The sequence below is a fragment of the Tripterygium wilfordii genome, chromosome 11, assembly GCF_013401445.1.
Source record: "Tripterygium wilfordii isolate XIE 37 chromosome 11, ASM1340144v1, whole genome shotgun sequence".
NCBI classification, from domain to species: domain Eukaryota; kingdom Viridiplantae; phylum Streptophyta; class Magnoliopsida; order Celastrales; family Celastraceae; genus Tripterygium; species Tripterygium wilfordii.
Genome location: NC_052242.1, coordinates 12,235,315 through 12,256,248, shown reverse-complemented (window position 1 = coordinate 12,256,248; position 20,934 = coordinate 12,235,315). Strand labels below are relative to the sequence as shown.

General features: G+C 37.5%; 3 protein-coding genes across 11 annotated transcripts; 2 read left to right on the top strand and 1 right to left on the bottom strand.

Annotated features, from left to right (window-relative positions):
• The first annotated feature begins 2,684 nt into the window (after positions 1-2,684).
• Positions 2,685-7,676, top strand: LOC120009378 (ABSCISIC ACID-INSENSITIVE 5-like protein 5). Of its 4 annotated transcripts, none has more exons than XM_038859954.1 (5): positions 2,685-2,868; positions 3,173-4,325; positions 5,174-5,245; positions 5,331-5,360; positions 7,273-7,676. In XM_038859954.1, the coding sequence occupies exons 2-5, from the start codon at positions 3,198-3,200 to the stop codon at positions 7,345-7,347; spliced, it is 1,305 nt and encodes a 434-aa protein (XP_038715882.1). In that variant the 5' UTR covers positions 2,685-2,868; positions 3,173-3,197; the 3' UTR covers positions 7,348-7,676. The 4 variants fall into 4 exon arrangements, with proteins under 4 accessions (XP_038715882.1, XP_038715880.1, XP_038715879.1 ...); XM_038859952.1 differs by having other exon boundaries at positions 2,703-2,868; positions 3,095-4,325; XM_038859951.1 differs by having other exon boundaries at positions 2,703-2,868; positions 3,089-4,325.
• A 219-nt stretch (positions 7,677-7,895) lies between these two features.
• Positions 7,896-12,818, bottom strand: LOC120009376 (THO complex subunit 5B-like). Of its 2 annotated transcripts, XM_038859943.1 has the most exons (8): positions 12,501-12,818; positions 12,122-12,412; positions 11,450-11,786; positions 10,514-10,851; positions 10,154-10,413; positions 9,248-9,848; positions 9,042-9,167; positions 7,896-8,301 (listed from the first exon to the last, which is right to left on the bottom strand). In XM_038859943.1, the coding sequence occupies exons 1-8, from the start codon at positions 12,729-12,731 to the stop codon at positions 8,035-8,037; spliced, it is 2,451 nt and encodes an 816-aa protein (XP_038715871.1). In that variant the 5' UTR covers positions 12,732-12,818; the 3' UTR covers positions 7,896-8,034. The 2 variants fall into 2 exon arrangements, with proteins under 2 accessions (XP_038715871.1, XP_038715873.1); XM_038859945.1 differs by lacking the exons at positions 7,896-8,301; positions 9,042-9,167 and having other exon boundaries at positions 9,587-9,738.
• A 54-nt stretch (positions 12,819-12,872) lies between these two features.
• On the top strand, positions 12,873-20,209 carry LOC120009377 (trimethylguanosine synthase-like). Of its 5 annotated transcripts, XM_038859947.1 has the most exons (12): positions 12,873-13,074; positions 13,166-13,214; positions 13,370-13,427; positions 13,649-13,734; positions 14,583-14,964; positions 15,025-15,502; positions 16,147-16,316; positions 17,351-17,582; positions 17,712-17,847; positions 18,614-18,708; positions 18,827-18,950; positions 19,890-20,209. In XM_038859947.1, exons 1-12 carry the CDS (start codon positions 12,992-12,994, stop codon positions 19,953-19,955), a joined length of 1,959 nt encoding a protein of 652 aa, XP_038715875.1. In that variant the 5' UTR covers positions 12,873-12,991; the 3' UTR covers positions 19,956-20,209. The 5 variants fall into 5 exon arrangements, with proteins under 5 accessions (XP_038715875.1, XP_038715874.1, XP_038715876.1 ...); XM_038859946.1 differs by having other exon boundaries at positions 14,583-15,502; XM_038859948.1 differs by lacking the exons at positions 12,873-13,074; positions 13,166-13,214; positions 13,370-13,427 and having other exon boundaries at positions 13,692-13,734; positions 14,583-14,681; positions 14,767-15,502.
• The last annotated feature ends 725 nt before the right edge of the window (positions 20,210-20,934 follow it).

Below are 20,934 nucleotides of genomic sequence, written 5' to 3'. Positions count from 1 at the left end.
CAATCTCAGACTGTTCAGCCACGAAAGTTTACTTCCACAGAGTCTATGGCTAGCTAGCATGTGCCCTTTGTCACTTCTTCTACCCAATTGTGGTTTTACGAAGATGAGACCCAGAAAAGAATTATTTTTGTCCCTTGCATAGGACGAAGGAACAAAATCCCACATCCTCATCTTCAATTCATTGAAAAATCTGACTCAAGAAGATAAGGATTTGGGGGGCTGAAAAAGACTAGCTCGTCCATTGCACCTTAATGTGATTCACTTTAGATGTCCTATATCTCGATTTCTTAAAAGGACCTTAAGCATTATACTCTCTCTCTCTTTAATTACTCTGTTAATTAATTGGATTAATTAATAAACATGAGGAAAAACTAGAGATAAGCTCCTCAACTAAAAAATTTGTTCCAATAAGGACATTCTAATAAGTTTTGTTTCATAAAAGGTTCATCAAGTTTAAAAAATTGACATTGATTGGTGGTGGGCGTTGGTTGGATCGAGCTCTTATCCAAACGGTGGTGTGATTTCACGAAGTTTATCTTGCGACTCAAGTGATAATCGATGGTCGGTGATGATTGGGCTTTGGTCGGCACACTTCCGTCCATCAACATCAAGGAAGAAGAGAGAAAATGAGGAGGAAAAGAAGCAATGTGTTTTTATTATACACAGGGATATTTTGTTAGGTTTGTATGGTTTGTCTTTTTTTCTAAAAGATTTTTTAGGTTATACTTGTTAGAATGTAACTTTTAGTTTTTGTCCAAATATGAAATTTGCCTTAAACATAGTAGCAAAGTGTAGTCGATTTTTCAGAGGATGAATTGAAAAGGAAGAACATAAGTGATAGGGATCCCATTATCACAGTAAAAGATGTGTCACTCTCTCATTTAATCATTAAGTTTTGTGGGCCCCTATATTTACATCAATCAAAGGATAAGATTCACAACTGTGATGATTGATATCCCTAACATTTTTGAAGGAAGAAAGTTGTAAAACAAAGGAAGAAAGATAGAGAAGGAGAAAATTCAAAGATGGTAGTAGCCATCGCATGACTTAAATTAAAGCCTTATCTCTTCACAGGTAAGAAGTTGGTAGCACTCATTGACTCCAGAAAATGAACGGCCACAATGGATTTTCTCAACACCCTCACAAATGGGGAATTTCTGGCGTCTGAAGAAAATGTAAGAGGCGTTTTTTATTTATTTATTTATTTTTTTCATATAAAATCTTATGAGAGCTCTCTTTTAAGCAATAATATTATTAATGTCGTCTCCAAATTAGTCAAACGTCCCATATTGTCCTATTTTTTAATATCATTATCATAGATTGTAGATAAATGGATAAGATTGTTCTTGGTGTGTTTTTTTTTTTTTTTTTGGTTATACTTGTCGGTGGAGAATTTCAAACAAAAAAAGGCCAACAGAGTGCATTTTTCTTCAATTTTAAGGTCTGTTACACTTGTTGGTTGCCTTTTTTCTTACGTCTTAAATTACATTTCATATTACACACACAATTATATAATATCTTAAAAAATATATATTGAGATTAGTAGTGGGAAAACTATGTCTGGTCCGTATGTCCAAATTTGTCAGATCCGGACTAAACCAAATTTGAATATAAGTTATATGATCGAATTTGTCTGATCTGGATTAAATTAAGTTTGGACATAAGTTATATGTCCAAAATTCGGGTCTAAATACATAATTTTTGTTCAGTTTAAAATTGAATATGAGTTCAAACATAAAAAATCTTATGTAGTTTACTTGTTGAAACCCTAACAATGATTAAGTTATTATTCGGATTAAAATCAATCTGGGGCTTGATCAATTAAGTATGTTCGAAATCTTGGATACGTAAATATTTTGTAAAACAATGATGTCGGAATCAAAAAAATAAATAAAAAAATTGGTGTATGCACTTGCACCTGAGTGCGCAATGCCTACTTTTTAAGGGCTCTGAATAGCGCCGCGTTGCACCAATCACAGATCGGCACCATCTGACCGTTACTTGCAAGAGACGTGGACGGATGAGGTCCACCCGTATTGCGAATACGTCACACCAGACTCCTACCACTTCTCAATTGGTCCACGTCTCTTAAGCTAGCTGGCCCCACTAACTATTAACATATAGCGCCCGCATATTAAATAATAATTTTTAATTGATATTGAAATCCACTCTCTACGGGCCACATACTCCAATTTATAGTCCGACAATTTTGAGTAACATATATATGTTATTTATAGTCCCAATCCATGTGGCATGTAGGATTAGGAGTGTCTACGGTCGATTTTGATCGATCTTTCGATATATAGTTAATCGATCGTTCAATAAATTATTAGTGGTTTGGTCAATTTTTTTGATCGATCCTCATTAACATAGTAACATACATTTAATAATAATTAACCAAATGGATGGTTTGACACGATTTTTTTGGATAGATTGGCCATAAATATGAGATCTCAAATACTTTTTAAAAATTATATTTATATTTTGATCGATTTACATGAATATATTTTTTTGAAATAAAAATAAAAATCAACATGAAAAAGCCAAAAGGTATAGAATATTTTAGGTTTATATCTAACTGTCCAAAATTATTATGCATTTTGACATTAAATTTATTTTTATTTCTAATAAAAAAATATCATTAAAATAAAATTAACAAAATACAAGTTTTCAAAGAAAAAAAAAGTATTGTGGATGTAGTCAAATCACAGCCGGGCCTGCTCTCCGTCCCCTCTCTGCAGCTCTGCATGTCTTAAAAGCGAAAGTATTGCTAGGCCGATCGACACTTGGCGCACACTCGGAGTCCCAATACCCGAAGAAGAAGGAACCACTCGCAGACAAAATAGCCACCAAACACACGCACACCAGGTTTGTATCGTCGCTGAGCTATGGATTCTAGATGAATTTTTGTTGCCTGGCTTAGATTTTATGCTGTGATTTTTGGCTCTGGTATCGGAGATCCTGAAGTATGTTCGGATTAGGGTTTTAATTCATGTTTTTTTGTTGATTACTTGGAATTTCTGCTAAAAGAAAAACCGAGAGAAGATGTTTAATATTTCGCTAAATTAATCTTAATTTTTCATTTTAGTTGCAGATTTCAGTTCGATCAGATTTAGTTTCAGTGGAGAAGGGGATTCTTGGTATTAGTCAGCTCTGACATTGTTTTATACAGATTTTACTTCACTTTTGGGACAAAAATGTTCAAGAACCTCGGCAACGATCCGCCCGGCGACGGAGGTGGGAACCGTCCTCTTGGAAACTTCGAGTTGGCACGGCAGCAGTCGATCTATTCTCTGACCTTCGACGAATTGCAGAACACGATGGGCGGCAGCGTTGGTAAGGACTTTGGGTCGATGAACATGGACGAGCTACTGAAGAACATCTGGACGGCGGAAGAAACACAGTCGATGACCATGACGTCCACCTCCGGTGCTGGACAAGAGGGTCAGCAGCTCCAGCGGCAAGGCTCCCTCACTCTGCCGCGAACGCTCAGCCAGAAGACCGTCGATGAGGTCTGGAGAGAGATAGCCAACGATCATGGTGTCGGAAAAGATGGACATGCGGTTGTAGGAGCGAATGCGAACTACCCGCAGAGGCAGCAGACTCTGGGAGAGATGACTTTAGAGGAGTTTCTACTGAGAGCTGGGGTTGTCAGGGAAGATATTCAAATGGGCGGTAAGGTTGGTAATGGTGGATTTTTTGGGGATTTATCGCGCACAGTGAATAATAATTCTGGATTTGGGATCGGATTACAACAGATGGGTCGGGGTGCAGGATTAATGGGAAATTGGACATCAGAGACTAATAATAATGGTGGTAGTAGTAACAATCAGGGTTCCATGCAGTCAAATTTGCCTTTGAATGTGAATGGAGTTAGATTAAATCAAAATCAGTTGTCTCAGGCTCAGCTGTCGCAGCAGCAGCAGCCACAGCAACCTCAAATATTTCCCAAGCAGCCAGCAGTTGGAGGTTACATGACAAAGATGCCTATACAGAGTGGTTTGGCTAGTCCTGGAATAAGGGGAGGGATTGTGGGGTTCGGGGATCAAGGGATGAACGGTACTGGACTCCAGGGTGGAGGTATGGGGATGATGGGCTTAGGGGCTGGGGCAGGGCCTCTTTCTTCTCCTGCAAACCAGTTGTCTTCAGATGTGGTTGGGAAGAGTAACGGTGATTCGTCTTCAGTTTCACCAGTTCCATATGTGTTTAATGGAGGTTTGAGAGGGAGGCGAAGCAATGGGGCTGTGGAGAAGGTTGTTGAAAGGAGGCAGAGGAGAATGATAAAGAACAGAGAGTCAGCTGCAAGGTCGCGGGCTCGTAAGCAGGTGTATATTTGTGTGACTTGCTTTTATATCTAATCCTCCCTTATGCATATATATGGCATCAGATTTTAGTGTTCTTTTCCTGTTTTTTCCTAGTCTATTGTGTATATACCGGTAAATAATTGATAGTTCACTGTGATTGAGAATTTTATAATCCACAAACTAAACGTCTGTAACTTGAAAATAGCAACCTCCTGTCTATGACCATGTACTAGCAGTATATTAAGGTCACAGAACTTCGTGATTGTTCCCCGCTGCTGATATATTTGTATGAGATACCGTTATAGCTAACTGCAATCATGTCCCGTGCTGCTGGATAAGAGTATCAATAGAAGATTAATTTCACTGCTGGCATGCATGAACTCTATACTCGTGACATCAATTTCATAAAGCTTGAGATTTGCATGTGGATGTAGATTATAGACATCTTTTAGTGCAGCAAAAAAGTGGGGGTTGGGGGACGAGGAAAGAATTATAATGCTGTAGCCTTGTTCTTATTTCCATTTCAAGTGAAGCATCTGCAAGAAGAGAGAGATTTCATTCTGTTTTCACTTGGTAAATTTTGCGCAATTGACCCTTCTGTTTTTTAACATCTATTTGAATTTTGATGTGATGCATTTATAATCATGTGGCAGAATGATAATCATGTGGCAGAATGACATCAGGAGGTAATTGAAAAATTGTTAGGGAATATAAAATCTAGTTGACATTGTATAACACCAACAAATTCAACCTTAGAACATGAGGGAAGTGAAACTTGAGCAAACTATTTCATTTTGACAAGTATATGGCAATTTTTGTTTTTGATAAGTTGAATAGTTTTCCCTGAAGTTTCTTTGTGGGCCTTTCAGGCTTATACCACGGAATTGGAAGCTGAAGTTGCCAAGTTAAAAGAAGAGAATCAAGAGTTGCGGAAGAAACAGGTATATTTTAGTTGTAGTACATCGAATTCCCTTCAATTCATTTGCCAATTGCAAACGGTCACTGATTGCACTTTTGCTGGCACAGGCAAAAATCATGGAAATGCAGAAAGATCAGGTATTACCTTTTGTTTCCTCTTGGGATCCTATTGACACTGACTAATAGTTTATCCTCCATTGTTCATTTTTTTGAACTTAGCCTTGTTGTTATGATAAGCTTATTTTTAGATCTTTTCTGGATGTTGACCTACTCCTGCACATTCACACACACATGGAGGGAAAAACATCAATTAGTGGAACAAAGACTTTGGAACATTTTTATGCTCATAAAAATATTATTCCTTAAAGGTCTTCCTCCAATAGGAATAATGGCTCCTTAAAATGTCTTCCTCCAATAATAATAATAATCTCTGGACTCAAAAAATGAGTTTGATACTTTGAGCTAAAGTAGAATAAATCATAAATGATAGTAAATTAATAATGCTTGGAACTGATTGGAGAAAATAAGAAATAAAAGAATCCCAGTGGTATTTCTCCTGAGAATTGGATTACTTGCAAACCCAAATGTAGTTTTCATATACTTTGTATCAATGAAAATTTCCCTTGCCAAAAAAAGTACTAAGCTACTAGCACATTTGATATTCCAGTCTACAATGCCAAACGCTTAAAGCATTCATCAAGACTATTCAATAAATGAAATTCTTCAAAATGCCTACAGACCCAAATCATGAGCCATCTATCTTCTACTACTCTATGTTTCCCAAGCTTTCCCCTTCCTTTTTAGCTTTAAACCGTCTTGCAACAGGCCTCTATAGTCTCCGCACTTCATGTCTTATGTAGAAGAACCACTTTAAAAGTGTGTGTTGCATGACATTTGTTGTCAGACTGCTTTTCTTATGGCGATCACAATAGTTTCTTAAGGCATAAGAAATGTGTAGTGAAATCTCCCTTAAATTATGTAAAGCTTTAAATGATAACTGAATAAAGTTAATCTCTTCATTAGTATTACCTCATCCAGTTTGTCTACTCTTGGCGGGGCTGAATTTGGATTGCTCAAATTCGACCTGTTAACCTAAGAGGTTGATTTGAAGCTCCATTTCTTTTGGACAAAAAAAGGAAAATATTTTGTCTGCATTCTTGTTATCTTATTTTCTGGTTCCTTCAAAACATTATCTGCTTTTCCCTGGTCACTGCTGCCGAGCATGGTATTCTTTTTTGATAAATAATATTCAAAGAATACACTTAACGGCCTAAGGGACACAGAGTGACAGCGTCCCAGACTACCACTTTTGTACACATGTTTAAGCCTATATACAAGGATGCAAAATAGACTAATTAATACAAATAGAGAATTAGAGTTAATGCAGGATGCAATGGAGTAATGGGCCTAGGTGGCTTTTCAGAACCGTGGGAGTGGCGTAGGGTATTAAGAATGGCAAACTTGGGGGTGGTCTTCAAAGCTCTAAACCACTCACACACATAAAAAGGGGATATTACAAACAGAAACCAAAGGATGGAAAATGAGTAGTAGTCATGGCGTCCTTTGTCAGGTCTCACATTCTATTTTCAAGTTGGTGTGAAGCCAAAGTTATTGGATGTAGAATTTTCCCATCTGAAGGATGGAAAAAAGATGATGTGGATAATTGTATGCTTCCCTCTCTGAATAGAAACAATTTTAACTCGTGGAATAATACCAGGCAGATGGAAATCTTACATGTTCTTTTAAGTTTCAAGTTTCCAGGGGTAAAACTTATTGGAATTTTCTTAGGTTTTTTTGCTGAGAGGACTTGTGTATAGCTCTTCTTTGGACAAATATTATGATAAAAATGTCCTGCTTGTGTAGCACACGAAAATTCTTTTGGTCCGATAGGGTTACTCGTTGAATGTCAGTAAGGTCAACCAACTCATATAGAAGTTCTCTAATAATTCCATTCTAGTATCTACAGACACACGTGGAATTTCATGGAATACTTGTATGATTAAATAATAACTGGGTTATTCGGATTTTCTTGTGCTTGGTGATGTTGCAGGTATTGGAGATGATGAATACGCAGCAAGGAGGTAAGAAACGGTGCTTGAGACGGACACAGACTGGACCATGGTGAAGTTTCTACAGTATAAGATATGTGTGTGGTAGATTGCTGTACATATTTAAGGCAATCGCGTGGTCATTGTAGATTTGTGATTCAGAGTTTTAGAATACAAGCATTATATATATTCATCATCTGTTTCAGCTTCTTTTTAGAAAATAATGGATGTAGGCAATGTAGAGGAGCCAAGGGAAACAAATATATAGCCTTATTAGATTCAGTTGAGACATGTCCTTTTAGTACGTGCAGTTGCCTACCATCATTGGCTTGGTTTTCCAAACATGTCGTTGGCTTCACACTATTTTCCCTCTTTTCTGTGTAAAGAAATATGGTGACAGTTCGACCCATTCACGCCCTCAAAAATTAGTCCTCAAAGAAGAATTCATATACATATATGTATATGTATATGTATATGTACACACGTGTGTGTTTATTTTTAATACACAGAGCTGTAGATTAGTTAATAACTTAAGAGGCAGAGCGTCATGAAATGCTTTTTAATCGTTAAAGTTTGATCACAAGGCTTCGGTTGTAGATCAGGACTATGAAAAGGGGGAAAAAAATAAGAGGAAAAAAGTACTTTAAAATTCATTCTCTGTGAAAGCAACAAACTTGTAATCCGGCAAGTCCAATTAGCTAACATTAGCTTACATAAGCCACAGGAACTAAATTTGTCACCTGCAAGCACTGAACAATGTACCATTAGTAAGGATAGCCACGGACACATTCCATATCCTTCCAGGATATCATCTTCCTCCGATCTCTTCCTCTAACAGATCTGGCCATAAGACTGCCATGAACAGGCTCACACAAACCAATATCAATGACCGAGGTGCTCTTTCTCTTTTCCGATGGTTGAGATGCCTTATCAATGTAATAATCAAACAACATTGCAAGGCAGCGCACTTGATGGGCTAAGACAAAATTTTCTTGATCCTCAGGCAGTATCTTCAATATATGAAGGTTGACCTACAAAACAAAGGCCAGGGGAAAGAAAAAATATCTTCAGCAGGGGGAATTAATGAATACAAGTAATAATCAAGACGATGATCTTGGCACTATAATGGAGGTGACGAATCAAAAGGAGACAACTTGTCGAAGTTTAAGAAACACTGGAAAGATCACCTTTGGACAAAGCATAAACTACCATCTCACAATTTAAAGGATACTAGCATGCGAGTTGGAAGCTGCATCTCCATGCTTTTGCAAATGCTTACAAAATGATGAGAAAAGACGATGATCTTGGCACTATAATGGAGGTGACGAATCAAAAGGAGACAACTCGTTGAAGTTTAAGAAACACTGGAAAGAATCACCTTTGGACAAAGCATAAACTACCATCTCACAATTTAAAGGATACTAGCATGTGAGTTGCAGCTTTGCTGCATCTCCATGCTTTTGCAAATACTTACAAAATGATGAGAAAAAAGAAACAAAAAACGATAAGACTTGGTCTTCGAAGACCTTCAAACTCTCCCCCTAATGCCGCAGAGCCAACCACATCACTCACTTAAAATTGCTGCTAATTTTTTTATAAATCATAACACTTGTCAACACCACATCAATGCCTCAGGTTCTAATGTATTGTAAGATTAGTGCTTTGGTTCAATGCTACCTTTCAAATAGTGCTTGTAAACATGGGAATTGAAAATGATCTAGTTTAGTAGCAAAATAATTCATTGATAAAAGTTAAAACTTCAACTGCTTACCACCGCTTCAATGGCACGAAGTTCATTGTACTCAGATCCATCACTCTCACAAGAATTTTCTCCACTTGCATGAAAACTCACAGCAAAAAGAGGTGGCCTAAGAGGATACTCCATGCTGATCTTGACCTGCCATTACAGACAGAATTAACAAACTTTTAAGTAACTGAACACAATACAAATTACAAAAAGAGCACAGCTAAAACTACCTTGGCTTCCAATTTAACATTTCTCTCATTCAAAACCAGTTTCCTGCTTAGAACAAGAGAATATTCCTTGACCCCATAATCCACCCATGATTCTTGCACCAACTCATAGCATTGTACAGAAGCCGCATTTTCTGTCCCAGGTTCAATGTATGTGGGTTCGTCCACTTCGCTATCAGTATCCAACAAGAGATCTAAATCATCATGCTTCCTGAAGCTTGGTGATTTTGCCTTACTGAGTGGAGAGATGACATTCTTTGAAATCAAAGACAGCTGCCTGGAAAGTTCTAAATTAGATTTTTTTGAGGGAGTAAGCTTATCATTGCTGCCAACAGATGCAATTGGAAGTAAAGAAGGAAGCTCCCCATCTTCTCTCGCACTCTCTGGCTCATTGTTTCGAGGATCTGATTTTCCCTCCATATTGAGATCTATAGGTTCCTGAACTTTATCCGTATCATTGACGGGCAAAGATGAAGCCCCACTAGTTGCAATACCTGCAGCAGACCAACCATGCAAATTGCATAAAGGAGAATGCAAAGCCCATGGAACACTTCCATAATTCAGAGAAGGCCATTTAAGCTTCAAAAGAGAATCAAGCTGTCCCCTGTAAGCCAACCAAAGAATTCCAAACTTTCAACAAAAACGGTCTTACCACAAGACGCACACAAACACACAAGCTCCTGATAAAATTATCAAACCCCCAAAGGCAACAAGCACAAATCATAAGAAAGCAAAGCAAATTAAAGCTTTGATAGAAGTCCGTAATATTGGCCACTTGACATCATACAAAAAAGGGACACCAACAAAGTCCTAACCAAAAAACGGAAACATAATAGCCAATACTCAGATTCTGTGTATTCAACTCATAATTATTTTCTATGACTCTAAACATATAGAGCAGTGACTCACGCAAGAACCAGCTGAGCCCTTTTTCTAGAGCGAATTCTCTGCAAAACTGTTGGTACTCGATTTTGCTGGCGATATAGTGATAAACCAGATATGATGGAATTACTTTTAGCTTCCTCACTGTTTTGAGTTTCACGGTCAACAAGCAACGGTGAAACTTCTGGCAAGAAATCAATTCCTGCCAAATGCTGGGCCCATTTATATGGCAATGAAGATCTCTTCTCATCAAATAACATAGCATCCCCAAAAAGAAGCTTCGCAGACTGCAGCAACATCAAGAAAAATAATCAGAACAGGGAAAAGAAGGATCAAAAAGAAGATAAGAGACAGAACTATCGGCATATGCATAATATTTATCCATACCTGGTGAGGAAGCTCATGGCCAGTGTCATCAGGAAATAAGTTGCATAAGATATTGTTTTCAGGTCCATCAGTGGATCCTTCAATCCCAACACATACAACATTCAACTTCAACAAGTATTCAAACTTCAGACATATAAGATTTGCCGACTTGGGATCAGAAGCCTCATCATCATAAATGTGAAGGATGACCTTAAGTGGATGAACTTGGTATACACCTGCCTGATCAAGGTTGTCCTTACTTGAAACCTTCTTTGGCCGTTTCCTCCTCCTCTGGCCATCATCTTCCTCATCAGCTGCATCGTCCTCCAACCTGGAATTCTCTATATTGATAGATATGCCTGTACCAACAAAATCAGTAGTTATTGATCCAATGTGGTAGTGTGGTACAGTACTATAACAATCAAATATTCAAACAAAGATTGTCGCAAAACTATCCCACAAGCAACAGCATGTTGAAAGCCATGAAACAGACAAAGCGCTGAATATTGAGATGGAATAAAGGTTGTCATGAACCTATCAATAACTGGAGGCAAAACCAACGATATTGGTGTAACAATGATTCCGAATATCTCAACCTAAGCATCGTCTGGCATCTCAACATGTTCTGCCTGTCTGACAGCACTGACCAAATGGGTCATGTACTCATGTCCATCCTAAGGCTACTTGATAGCATTGCCCTAATTATGCAGATGACATTCTGGGATTTGAATTAATTCAAGATGTGAGTGGCAAAAAGCTATGTTGGTGAAAAAAATGTAGTACTTATGAACATTGTGGTCACTAACAAATATATGACAAAAGAGCTGAGAATGAGCATATCCACGCATGGCAATATATCACAAAACATGTTTTTATTTTATTTTATATATTTCATATTCATCAATTCAGCTTTACAAAGTTGTTAAATGGCTATAGAGAAAAGTAATAATCAATTACCAGTTTCCTTATTAGCTTGCTGGCGTGCAAAAGCTTGAGCATCCTTTACACTTCCTACTATTTCCAGATCAATATTTTCTCCAAATGCCTCCTTTTGCGACAAGAACTGCGAGTAAACCACGTAAAGAGGCGGCGGAAGCAACTCAGCAGATTGAAGCTGCTTTGTTTTCTTTGCATGCAAAACCCCTAATTGATTCTGTACTGGGAGGGATGCTTTCTTGAGGGACTTGAGGTGTGATGGAAGACTTGATAAGAACTTCTTTCGGTTTGCAATTGTTTCCAACAGACCTTTCTTATGCTGTTCTAGTTTCTCTCGAAGCTTGCATAGTTCTTTGCGCTGATAAAAATGATATTTAATTTAGTATCTTCTTAGAAGTGGAAAAATAAAGAAAAGGAACAAAAAGACATAGATCAAGGAAAACCCTTTTTCTTAATCTTCTTTTACATTCAGAAGCAGTCTAACAAAATAGGAGAATGCATCATGATCTCCCCCAATATGTTTGGCACTCCTTTCAAAAATTGTGTATGGGTTTGGATGCCAAGCAATTAGCGAATCCAATTGAGGACACTTAGAAACAGTATGATTAATCCGGATGCAAGAGAACCGCTATATGGCACATCAACTACCAAAACTTAAAGAATAAATCATGATTCGGAGAAGAGACTAATTACCTGGTGCAGCTCATAATTGAGCCTCTTGAGCATAAGATTATGTGACGTATCCTTTGCAGGCTCAGGGCCCTTAATATGCTCAGGTGCATCGCGAAGAAATTCCTCCTCCGGCACAAGTTCAATATCAGGATACTTGGACTTGAAATCCTTGCAAGCCTTTATGGCTTTCACATAGTGGCTCTTCTCGTACATCAAATTTTGAAGCTGCAGGGTCGTGAAATCCACCGGAGCCTTGGCACGTTCCGTCTCCGCTTTCACGAGCTCCTCCTTTAACAGTATCAAACGGTTGGCCTGCAAGAGAAACAACGGAATTAGAACAGCACAAAACAAAACCCTAGACAAGCAAACAATCAAATGAAAGGTCTAACGTGAATTAAACCTGGCGGAGAGTGACGAAGTGGAGGCACATTTGGGTGACGAGCTCTCTGAGTAGGGATTTGGGCTGGCCTTCTTTTTTGATCGAGAGCATCTTGGCGACGATCTCCTCCACGGCAGTCTTGCTGTCTTTGAGCATTTCGTAAGGAGATTTCTCCGTCTTAGGGTGGTGTTCTTGAGGTACCTGCGCATCTTCCTCCACCAGCATGCCCTCATCTATCTCGCCGTCTTCCATTGCTTTTGCTCTTAATTTTTCACTCCCTTCCTTCCTTCGGGGCTTGAGGCCGAAATTTTCAGCTGTTCGCCCGTTGCCCGACTTGCAGAGGGATAGCGAGGGGTTACGTATTAAACGATGCCGTTTAGGACCTAAACTACGTCGTACTAACCGACAATCGAGTTAGTATGACTTAAAAAGCGGGAGTGAAGCGTCTTGTTGCTCTGCTCTCTAACCTAAAACATATTCTGTGTAAATTGGGCTGCAAGAATTTAACTGCAATGGAAACATGCGAACACTATGAAGAAGCTCCGGCGATTAAAGCCCTCGGCTTCCGTTTCAAGCTCACTGAAGTCTACTTGTGGTTCGCGTTTCTCTTTCGAGTTCTAATTAAAACAAACTCAATTGCTGATCGTTAGCTTGATTTTTGATTTTTTTTTGCCCTTTCTCTTCAGGGATGATGGTTCAAAAGAGACGCGAGAAGTTCCCTTACGTAAATACAAAGTGAGTAATTTTTTTTCCTCCTTTGTTTCCAAGTGGTAATTGCGATTTCTTCACTTAGGCAGTTAGGCTTGTATTTTTGGTACCGTGGTTGCAGTTATAGCAATCAAGGTAATTGAACATGCCTTGTTAATGTTTGTATTACTGCGTGAATGCAGAAATTTTCCGAGAGTGATGAGGACAATGATGAACCAAGCGTCCCTTCGCCAACTATTGGCAAGTGTCACCCTTCTTTTACTGTTTTTTTTTTTAATATACTATTCTTTTACTATCTTTAGTTCTTCTGCAATTTGACTTCGTTGTATATATGGGTAGTTGTAGTTAGTTTGTATTGTGTTCTTCATATACTAGTACGGTATTGCACTTTGTTACATGCCATTAGGGTTGGGTGGCTTAGAGAGTCAATGATCCTTCTACATTTTTCTGTGATTGCTCAGATGCTGGTGCTTTGCCAGAAGATGTTGAACTAGCCAGGCAGATGAGTGCTTTAGGACTTCCCATGTGCTTCCGAACCAGCAAAAAGGTGACTTCTGATACCAAGTCTTTCTAGTGTCCTTCGTTGGTTGATTGTAATTGCAGTAGCGATCTAGGGCATGATTGGCCGTGATATGAACATTAAATATTGTTGTTTAAGCTTACCTGCGCCTATACGTATTTGAGATTTCCATGAATAAGGTATGGGTCATAAAAAAAATAGGGACCATAAATATAATACCTCTTTATGTAGAATCAACTTTCACAGTCAACTTTGGATGGTGTTCTCAACATTCCTTTGTCATGGCTGATATTTACCATATACAGAAATAGTTGTATAGAAGTCTGTTCTTAGAGCTGGATGTCTCGAGAAAGGACATTGCCTATTCATATGAAACATTACTGCTGTGTTGATAATTGCGTGTTATCGATAATTAGATAATTTATAGTGCTATACTGCTATGAAAGCAGGAGAACATTACTTTTCTTCCTCAATGATTTTAAAATATGGCAAGGTTATTGCTTTATTGCTAAGTGGTGTCTCATTTAAGAATTAAAATGCTAGAAAACTAAATTATAGAAGGTGCATGCAATATATTTTAGATTGTTGTCATTTAACCGATATTTTGGAGGAGGGGAGGGGGAATTGCAAAAGTACTTATATTATATAAAAATACCCGAATGCATACTTCAGAGTGATCAATGGTACAAATTGAAAACGCAAAAGACCTTCTAATGTAAATAAATGAATGTCGTGATTGTTTTCATATCATTATCGTCATATCAGAGTGATCCTTAATGTCATTCTGCTAACAATAATTCACTGCGCATATTATAAGATTTGATGGCTATCTATTTCTTGCACACTTACTCTATGATCTTCGTTTATCACTACAGATGACAAGCAAGGTGCCAAAATTCAAAAGGAAGGGCCCACACTTGAAGCATTCTCATGAGCATGAAGAAAATGAGGACGAATTGCTAGAATTAAACGAAGTGAGTGAGCTAGAGATTGTATCACCTCGTGTTTTTAATGATAGCAAAAGCAATTCTTTATGTTGCATGTCAATGGCGATTGCAGTGGATGTTAGACCCCAATGCCTGAATAGTGAAGGAGAAGATTCCGTAAATTCTGTTTTGGTTACTGATGTTGCTGCCAAGGAACAAACCTATGATGCGACATGCGATGTCTTGTCTAATAATGGCGAGTGTGACTCTGGACGACATTCCGATGTTCCATTCAAGGGTGTTGCTATTGCAACAACTTCAACTAATTTAGGTACTAGACTTTCTCCAGAGTGCTATTTGAACGATGGAGTTGTTGACCAAGGAAATATAGTATTCTGCAGGAGCTTAATGGAATGTGAATGCCCAGAATATTCATCGGTTATTCATAATGATGTTGAAGATGAGAAATTCTGCAATGAAGACAGCAATGGGCAAACTGGTGTTTCAGAATCTGCTGAATACTCACTGAATTCTGAAGTTCTTGAGCCCTTTGAAGTTAAAAGGCATGAAAGTAATGATGATTTGGTAGATTGGCAGGTGTACTGGGATTCGTTCTACTCGAGAAACTACTTCTACAATGTCAAAACAAATGTTTCTACATGGTTCCCACCGCCAGGCATGGAGCATCTAGCATCCCTACATTTCTCTGAAAAGTCCAGTGATGTGATTGCTGAGCATACCGAAATGGATGTTGACGGTTCATTTTCTTGTCATCCGCAACAAAGTGGCGAGTTTTTACAGAATGATAGTAGCTTAGACGATCGGCCACCTGAGGAACAGTTAACGGGGATTGGATTTGCTGCTGATAGGTATGCTGATTTGACTATTGGCTTCTTATAGACAATTGACTATACCTGTTTCAATTTCTCTGATAAGATCAGTCTTAGCTGATTTGCGATCATATTTCTTGCATTGTATCAGCTTGGTGCCCCTTTAATAAAAACTCTCCCCGGCCCACCCAAAAAAAAAAAGAGAAGTGCCAATGTACTTTGTGGATATGAATTATGAAGGCAATGTTGATGAAGTTACCTTGTGCTTGTACTCAAATCCCAGGGAATATATTAGTGGCTACCTCAGTACCTTGCCTCGTTTGGATATGCACAGTTTCCTTATTTTGGGAGTAAAATGAAGAAAATAGATCATATGAATCCTTATTTTTTATTTTTCTTTATGTTAGTTCTCTGTGGCCAAGTTATTATAATTATATTTCTGTGGTCCAAGTTATCATAATTATATTTAAGTCAAAGTTTGGGAAACTATCAAGGGAACTAGGTTCTCATGAGGTCTGGTTCACCTGAAACCAAAGAGATTCTCTATCTACATAAAGCAAATGCTCAGCTGCCTAGGTTGATTAGAGGCATAATTTTCTTGGGTCCATCAAAACTTGTCTGTCTAAATTATTGGATAACGAAACTTTGCTCCTTTGGTGTCTGACATCCAGTTCTGCTTGCAGCTTGACAGTTTCCCTCACTGAAGAAGTGTCAGAGAGTGGTCATCCACAGACAAAGATTGTCGATCCTGCAACTGATGAGCTGGATAGTCAGTTTGAGCCTGCTATGACAAAACAGAAAAAGAAAGCTAGAAGAATGCGACTACGTAGGAAGTCCACCAAGAATGATGAAGGTTTGGGGCTTCCTTGATTTACCTATTTGGCTTTTGACTGCCCATATTTGTTGCTGTTTTTTTTTTTTCTTAGATCACTTTATAATTGATTGAGAAATATACATTTATTTTGTTTGATTAAAGGTGTTACTTTTGTGATATTTTCTGTTATTTGACCTTAGATTTTAACTGACTTTTAGTCAAACTGGAGTTCCGAATAAAGATGGGCAGAAATCATTTTCTTTGACATTCAGCATGAACTTAAAAAGAGGCTCTCCTTTCTTTGTAGACGTAATTGCCATGAACAGAAAACATGTATACTTTTCATGGAAGTTCATAGAAGAAAAAGGCTTTCCATCTTAATTTGTTGACATACTTCGCATAAGAATTTCATGGAAGATTTATACTTCCCTTTTTTACTTATCAAAGAGTTTGTGTGTGTCACACCGTCACCCTATATGATCCTTTATCATGTATAAATATCTACTTACAATACATACATGGGTGCTTAAGTAACAAAATAATACAGCAAGATTAACCTTTTCCAGGAAATTGTGTGACGACAAAGTTTAATGGCTTAGTATTACGTTTTCTGTTCTGTAATTTTTGTCAGTGATCATCTGTTTGCTTATCTGCTTTAATGGTTGATTCTAATTGATTGTCCTGTTTGAGGTTTTGTTTGGTCGAGGATATTTTGCTTTCATGTCTTAATAAAGATGTCCTGATGCCACAAAGCATTAGGTAGAAACTAGAAACTAGGTCATTTCTAAGACTTACATATGATGAAGAGTATATGTATATAGCTTTTCCATTTGATTTATTGAATTATGTAGGACTATTACCGATCATTAGCTCTGGACTATAACCTTTATCATCCATCCATCTATATGAAGGCTCTATATATGTGGCAAATTGTAAGACTCATCATCTCTGTCTTTGAGGTTATTGTGCAATATTTTGTGAACTTATGTGTGTATTTGTGCTATTCAATCTTCTTTTCCTTGATTAAAGCCGTTTAAATTTAATTCCCATGGTAAAATTGTTTGTTTCTACAGAGCTTCAATTCCAAGGAATATCGAAAGAATATGCTGCCAGTATTGGCAAATACTGGTGCCAAAGATACCTATTGTTCTCAAGATTTGATGACGGTGTAAAAATGGATGAAGAGGGGTGGTTTTCTGTCACTCCTGAGCTTGTAGCTCAGCATCATGCCATTCGTTGTGGTAATGGCACCATAATAGACTGTTTTACTGGAGTAGGTGGAAATGCCATCCAATTTGCAATAAGGTGAGTGCTATTGTGTCATATTCTGAGCCTCATCCTTATTTCTATTTTATTTGCCTCTACATGTCCACTTATCATTTTCTCCAATATGTATGCTATTCTTCTTGAATTTGAAAAATGCGGAATTTACAGGAGCAAACATGTAATAGCAATTGATATTGATCGCAAGAAGATTGATTATGCAATTCATAATGCTGCCATATATGGAGTTGATGACAGAATAGATTTTGTTGAAGCAGACTTTTTTCTTTTGGCTCCAAAGTTGAAGGTATTAAAGTCACCCCTGCCCACTGATCCTTTTGATGTCATGATTTGAATGTTTTGAGTTTTAACATATGGAGTTTGAAATACTCTGTTGTGAGAAAAATACTGTCAGAGCTTGGGCTTGGATAATGCAAATTATGGTCCGCTCCAAAAGCAAATCAGAATTGAAAAAAAGTTAACCTGCGGGTAGCCAGCAATAAGCTCTAATCCATGATATAATTTACTCAGTCTCAAGTATATGTCGAAGATGGTTTAAGCAGTAATCCAGATACAGAACTTTTGCATTTTGCATGATGGATTAGTGCTACTAACTGATTTGCATGTATTCATATTTATTTAAGGGATGTACAACATAGCCCATGTTCTTCTATTGATTGATCCCGATCATATAATATATAATGTTGAGGAGGCTCACACCAGCTGAAGCTTCAGAATTCAGCCTCTGTCAGTTTGGTTTCACTTTTGGCTGATCTATCATCTGCCACAGATGTGGCAGTGATAAAGACCCAATTGGCATGTTTTTTATTGTGTTGGTTTTCAGAATCAACTTCATCTCGTCATTTTGTATTGTTGTATCTGGATTGGTAAGATTTTAAAGTTAAGATCTACCTGAATTGCTGAATCTACAGCTTCACCATTTGACCCAAGCTTAAGGATTATTATCAACCAACTCTTCTTAAGATCTATCTGAATAGTAACTTTTTATCAAAAAAAAGAAAAGAAAGTTTAATACAAACTCTTCTTCGGTAACTAAATGATCTCCGCTGCAGGCAGACACTTGCTTCTTGTCACCTCCCTGGGGAGGACCTGATTATGCCAAAGTAAAGACATATGACATCCAAACAATGCTTAAACCTCACAATGGGTATATTCCTTTTTGGTTTTTTTGAAGTTAAGAACTATTTTTGTTCTAAAGTTCTTGAATCTTGCTTATCTTCAAGATTGGTATTAATTTGGTGTTGCTATGATTTGTACCTGTGCAGATATTCTCTCTTTAACACTGCAAAGGGTGTTGCTGGCAAGATTGTAATGTTTCTGCCAAGAAATGTTGATGTAAATCAATTGGCAGAGTTATCCATGTCAACCACTCCTCCATGGTCACTAGAGGTAAGCACACAAATTGATTCTGTTTCCTCTATATATATACCTGGAAGACAGTATCTGGCTGCAAATGGAATGTTGTGTGACTTGGAACAGTTTGCTTACAGTATAAAATTTCATAATTAACTTCCTCGTTGGATAAAAGTTTCATTTGGATATACGCATGGATTTTAACTCACTTTATTGCCTGTCATACCTCACTAAAGGATTGGATATCATTCTCCAACATGCAGAGGCTGGAATGATACTATAAGAGTTGTTTTAAGGTTTTATGACATGTCATTTAATTTTCAACTTCTTGCATCATAGAAATACTTATCAAGAACTTGGAATGTGTAAATAATTTATTGATAGGCGATTAGGTGTCCTGTTATTTCCATCATATGGATGGAAAATAGGAACCACTGTTTTAATTTTGATGCTGCTATAGGTGTTCTTACGGTCACTTGGGATCTTTTTTTAAGCATTGGTAACATAGAACGCTAATCGATTTAGTTTCTGCAAGCATATGCTTTAATTAGTACCGTTTTATGGAAGATTTTTTATGGATATTAGAATATTATTATATTATTGTTTCCAGTCCTTGAAGCTGTATGGAAAGGGCCTTTCTTTCCCACATGATTAACTCTGTTGACTCAAATCGCCAATTGATCCACCTGACATAGATGCAAAGGGCTTTGGTAGGGAACTAGCTAGAGGAGTGATCTTTTGGTTATCGTTTTCCTCCTACCATAAACATTCCTAAATACATTGAACAAAAATTTCCTAAGCATTTTGTTCTTATTTAGTCTTGAATGTCTGTTACTACTTACTCATATGGTGGGGGCACCTCAATTTTTTGACATCCTTTCTAGTTTTTAAATAGTAGCAAGGTGGCAGGTGTGTTTTCTGCTGTAAAATTGCTTCATGTTTTGCTGTGCTGAGTTTCAAGGTGTGTGTTTCCAGGTTGAGAAGAACTATTTGAATGGCAAGTTGAAGGCAATAACAGCTTACTTCAGTGAACCACAGTAGGGAAAACATGAATCAGCTTAGTTCACTTGTTGCGTGGACACAATGGAGCTACTACGGCTAAAATTTTAGACATTGAGCCGCCATGAAACTCTGACTTACGCCTGATGCGTAGTTGTTAGCAACTTAGCATATCTCATAGATCACTTTTGTCCCAAAAAAACTTATGAAGTGACATTTTGTTTTATTTTGTGAACATACATTCTGTAGTAGCCTGCATTATGATTAATCAGAAAGTTCCAGGTGCAGTTGTACAAGCAATTCTTACAAATAGAATATGGGGACCTGGAAGCAGTGTTATAAATTATATAAAAATTGTACCGTGCCGATCAGTCGGACCGGAAACCCAATGACTTGGTCTTCATGCCGGTACAGTCCTATCAATAATAATGCTCAAGCAAATGACTCGGGAAAAACCGGTCAAATTGAGCGGTAATTCATTAAACCGTAAAATTGATTGGATTATATGAATTGTAGAGGTTCATGTTTAGGGTTAAAATCATTACAAAACCTAAGTAAAAAAGATTGACCTGTAATAAATATTGGAATTTTTTTTTGTAATTTCATAATATGTGATGGCTTTTCTTTCACAAAAATAATATAATCATTAAATCATAGATGTCATATAACATTATATATGATTAATATCAGACTATCCATAATACTAAATTATTGATTCTTTCGACCAATGAACTATTAATTGAACCAGTGAATCAATAACTTGATCCCTTGTCCGAATTGATGTCCGGCATGGTTCTAATAACGTTGGCTGGTCGTGCAATTGACATCAGTTTTAAAGATTTTCCGTAGCATTAAAAAAAAAAACATTCAATTTCAAACAGAGCCATTATTTGAAATTGGCACTGAATTAATGCAGAAAATCGAAAGAAGGTACGGAGTGGTGGGCCAAGACTTAAATTTCCCTGTCAAATCGAGACAAAAAAACTGATAACGAAAATCTAACAATCACAGGAGGTGGGTG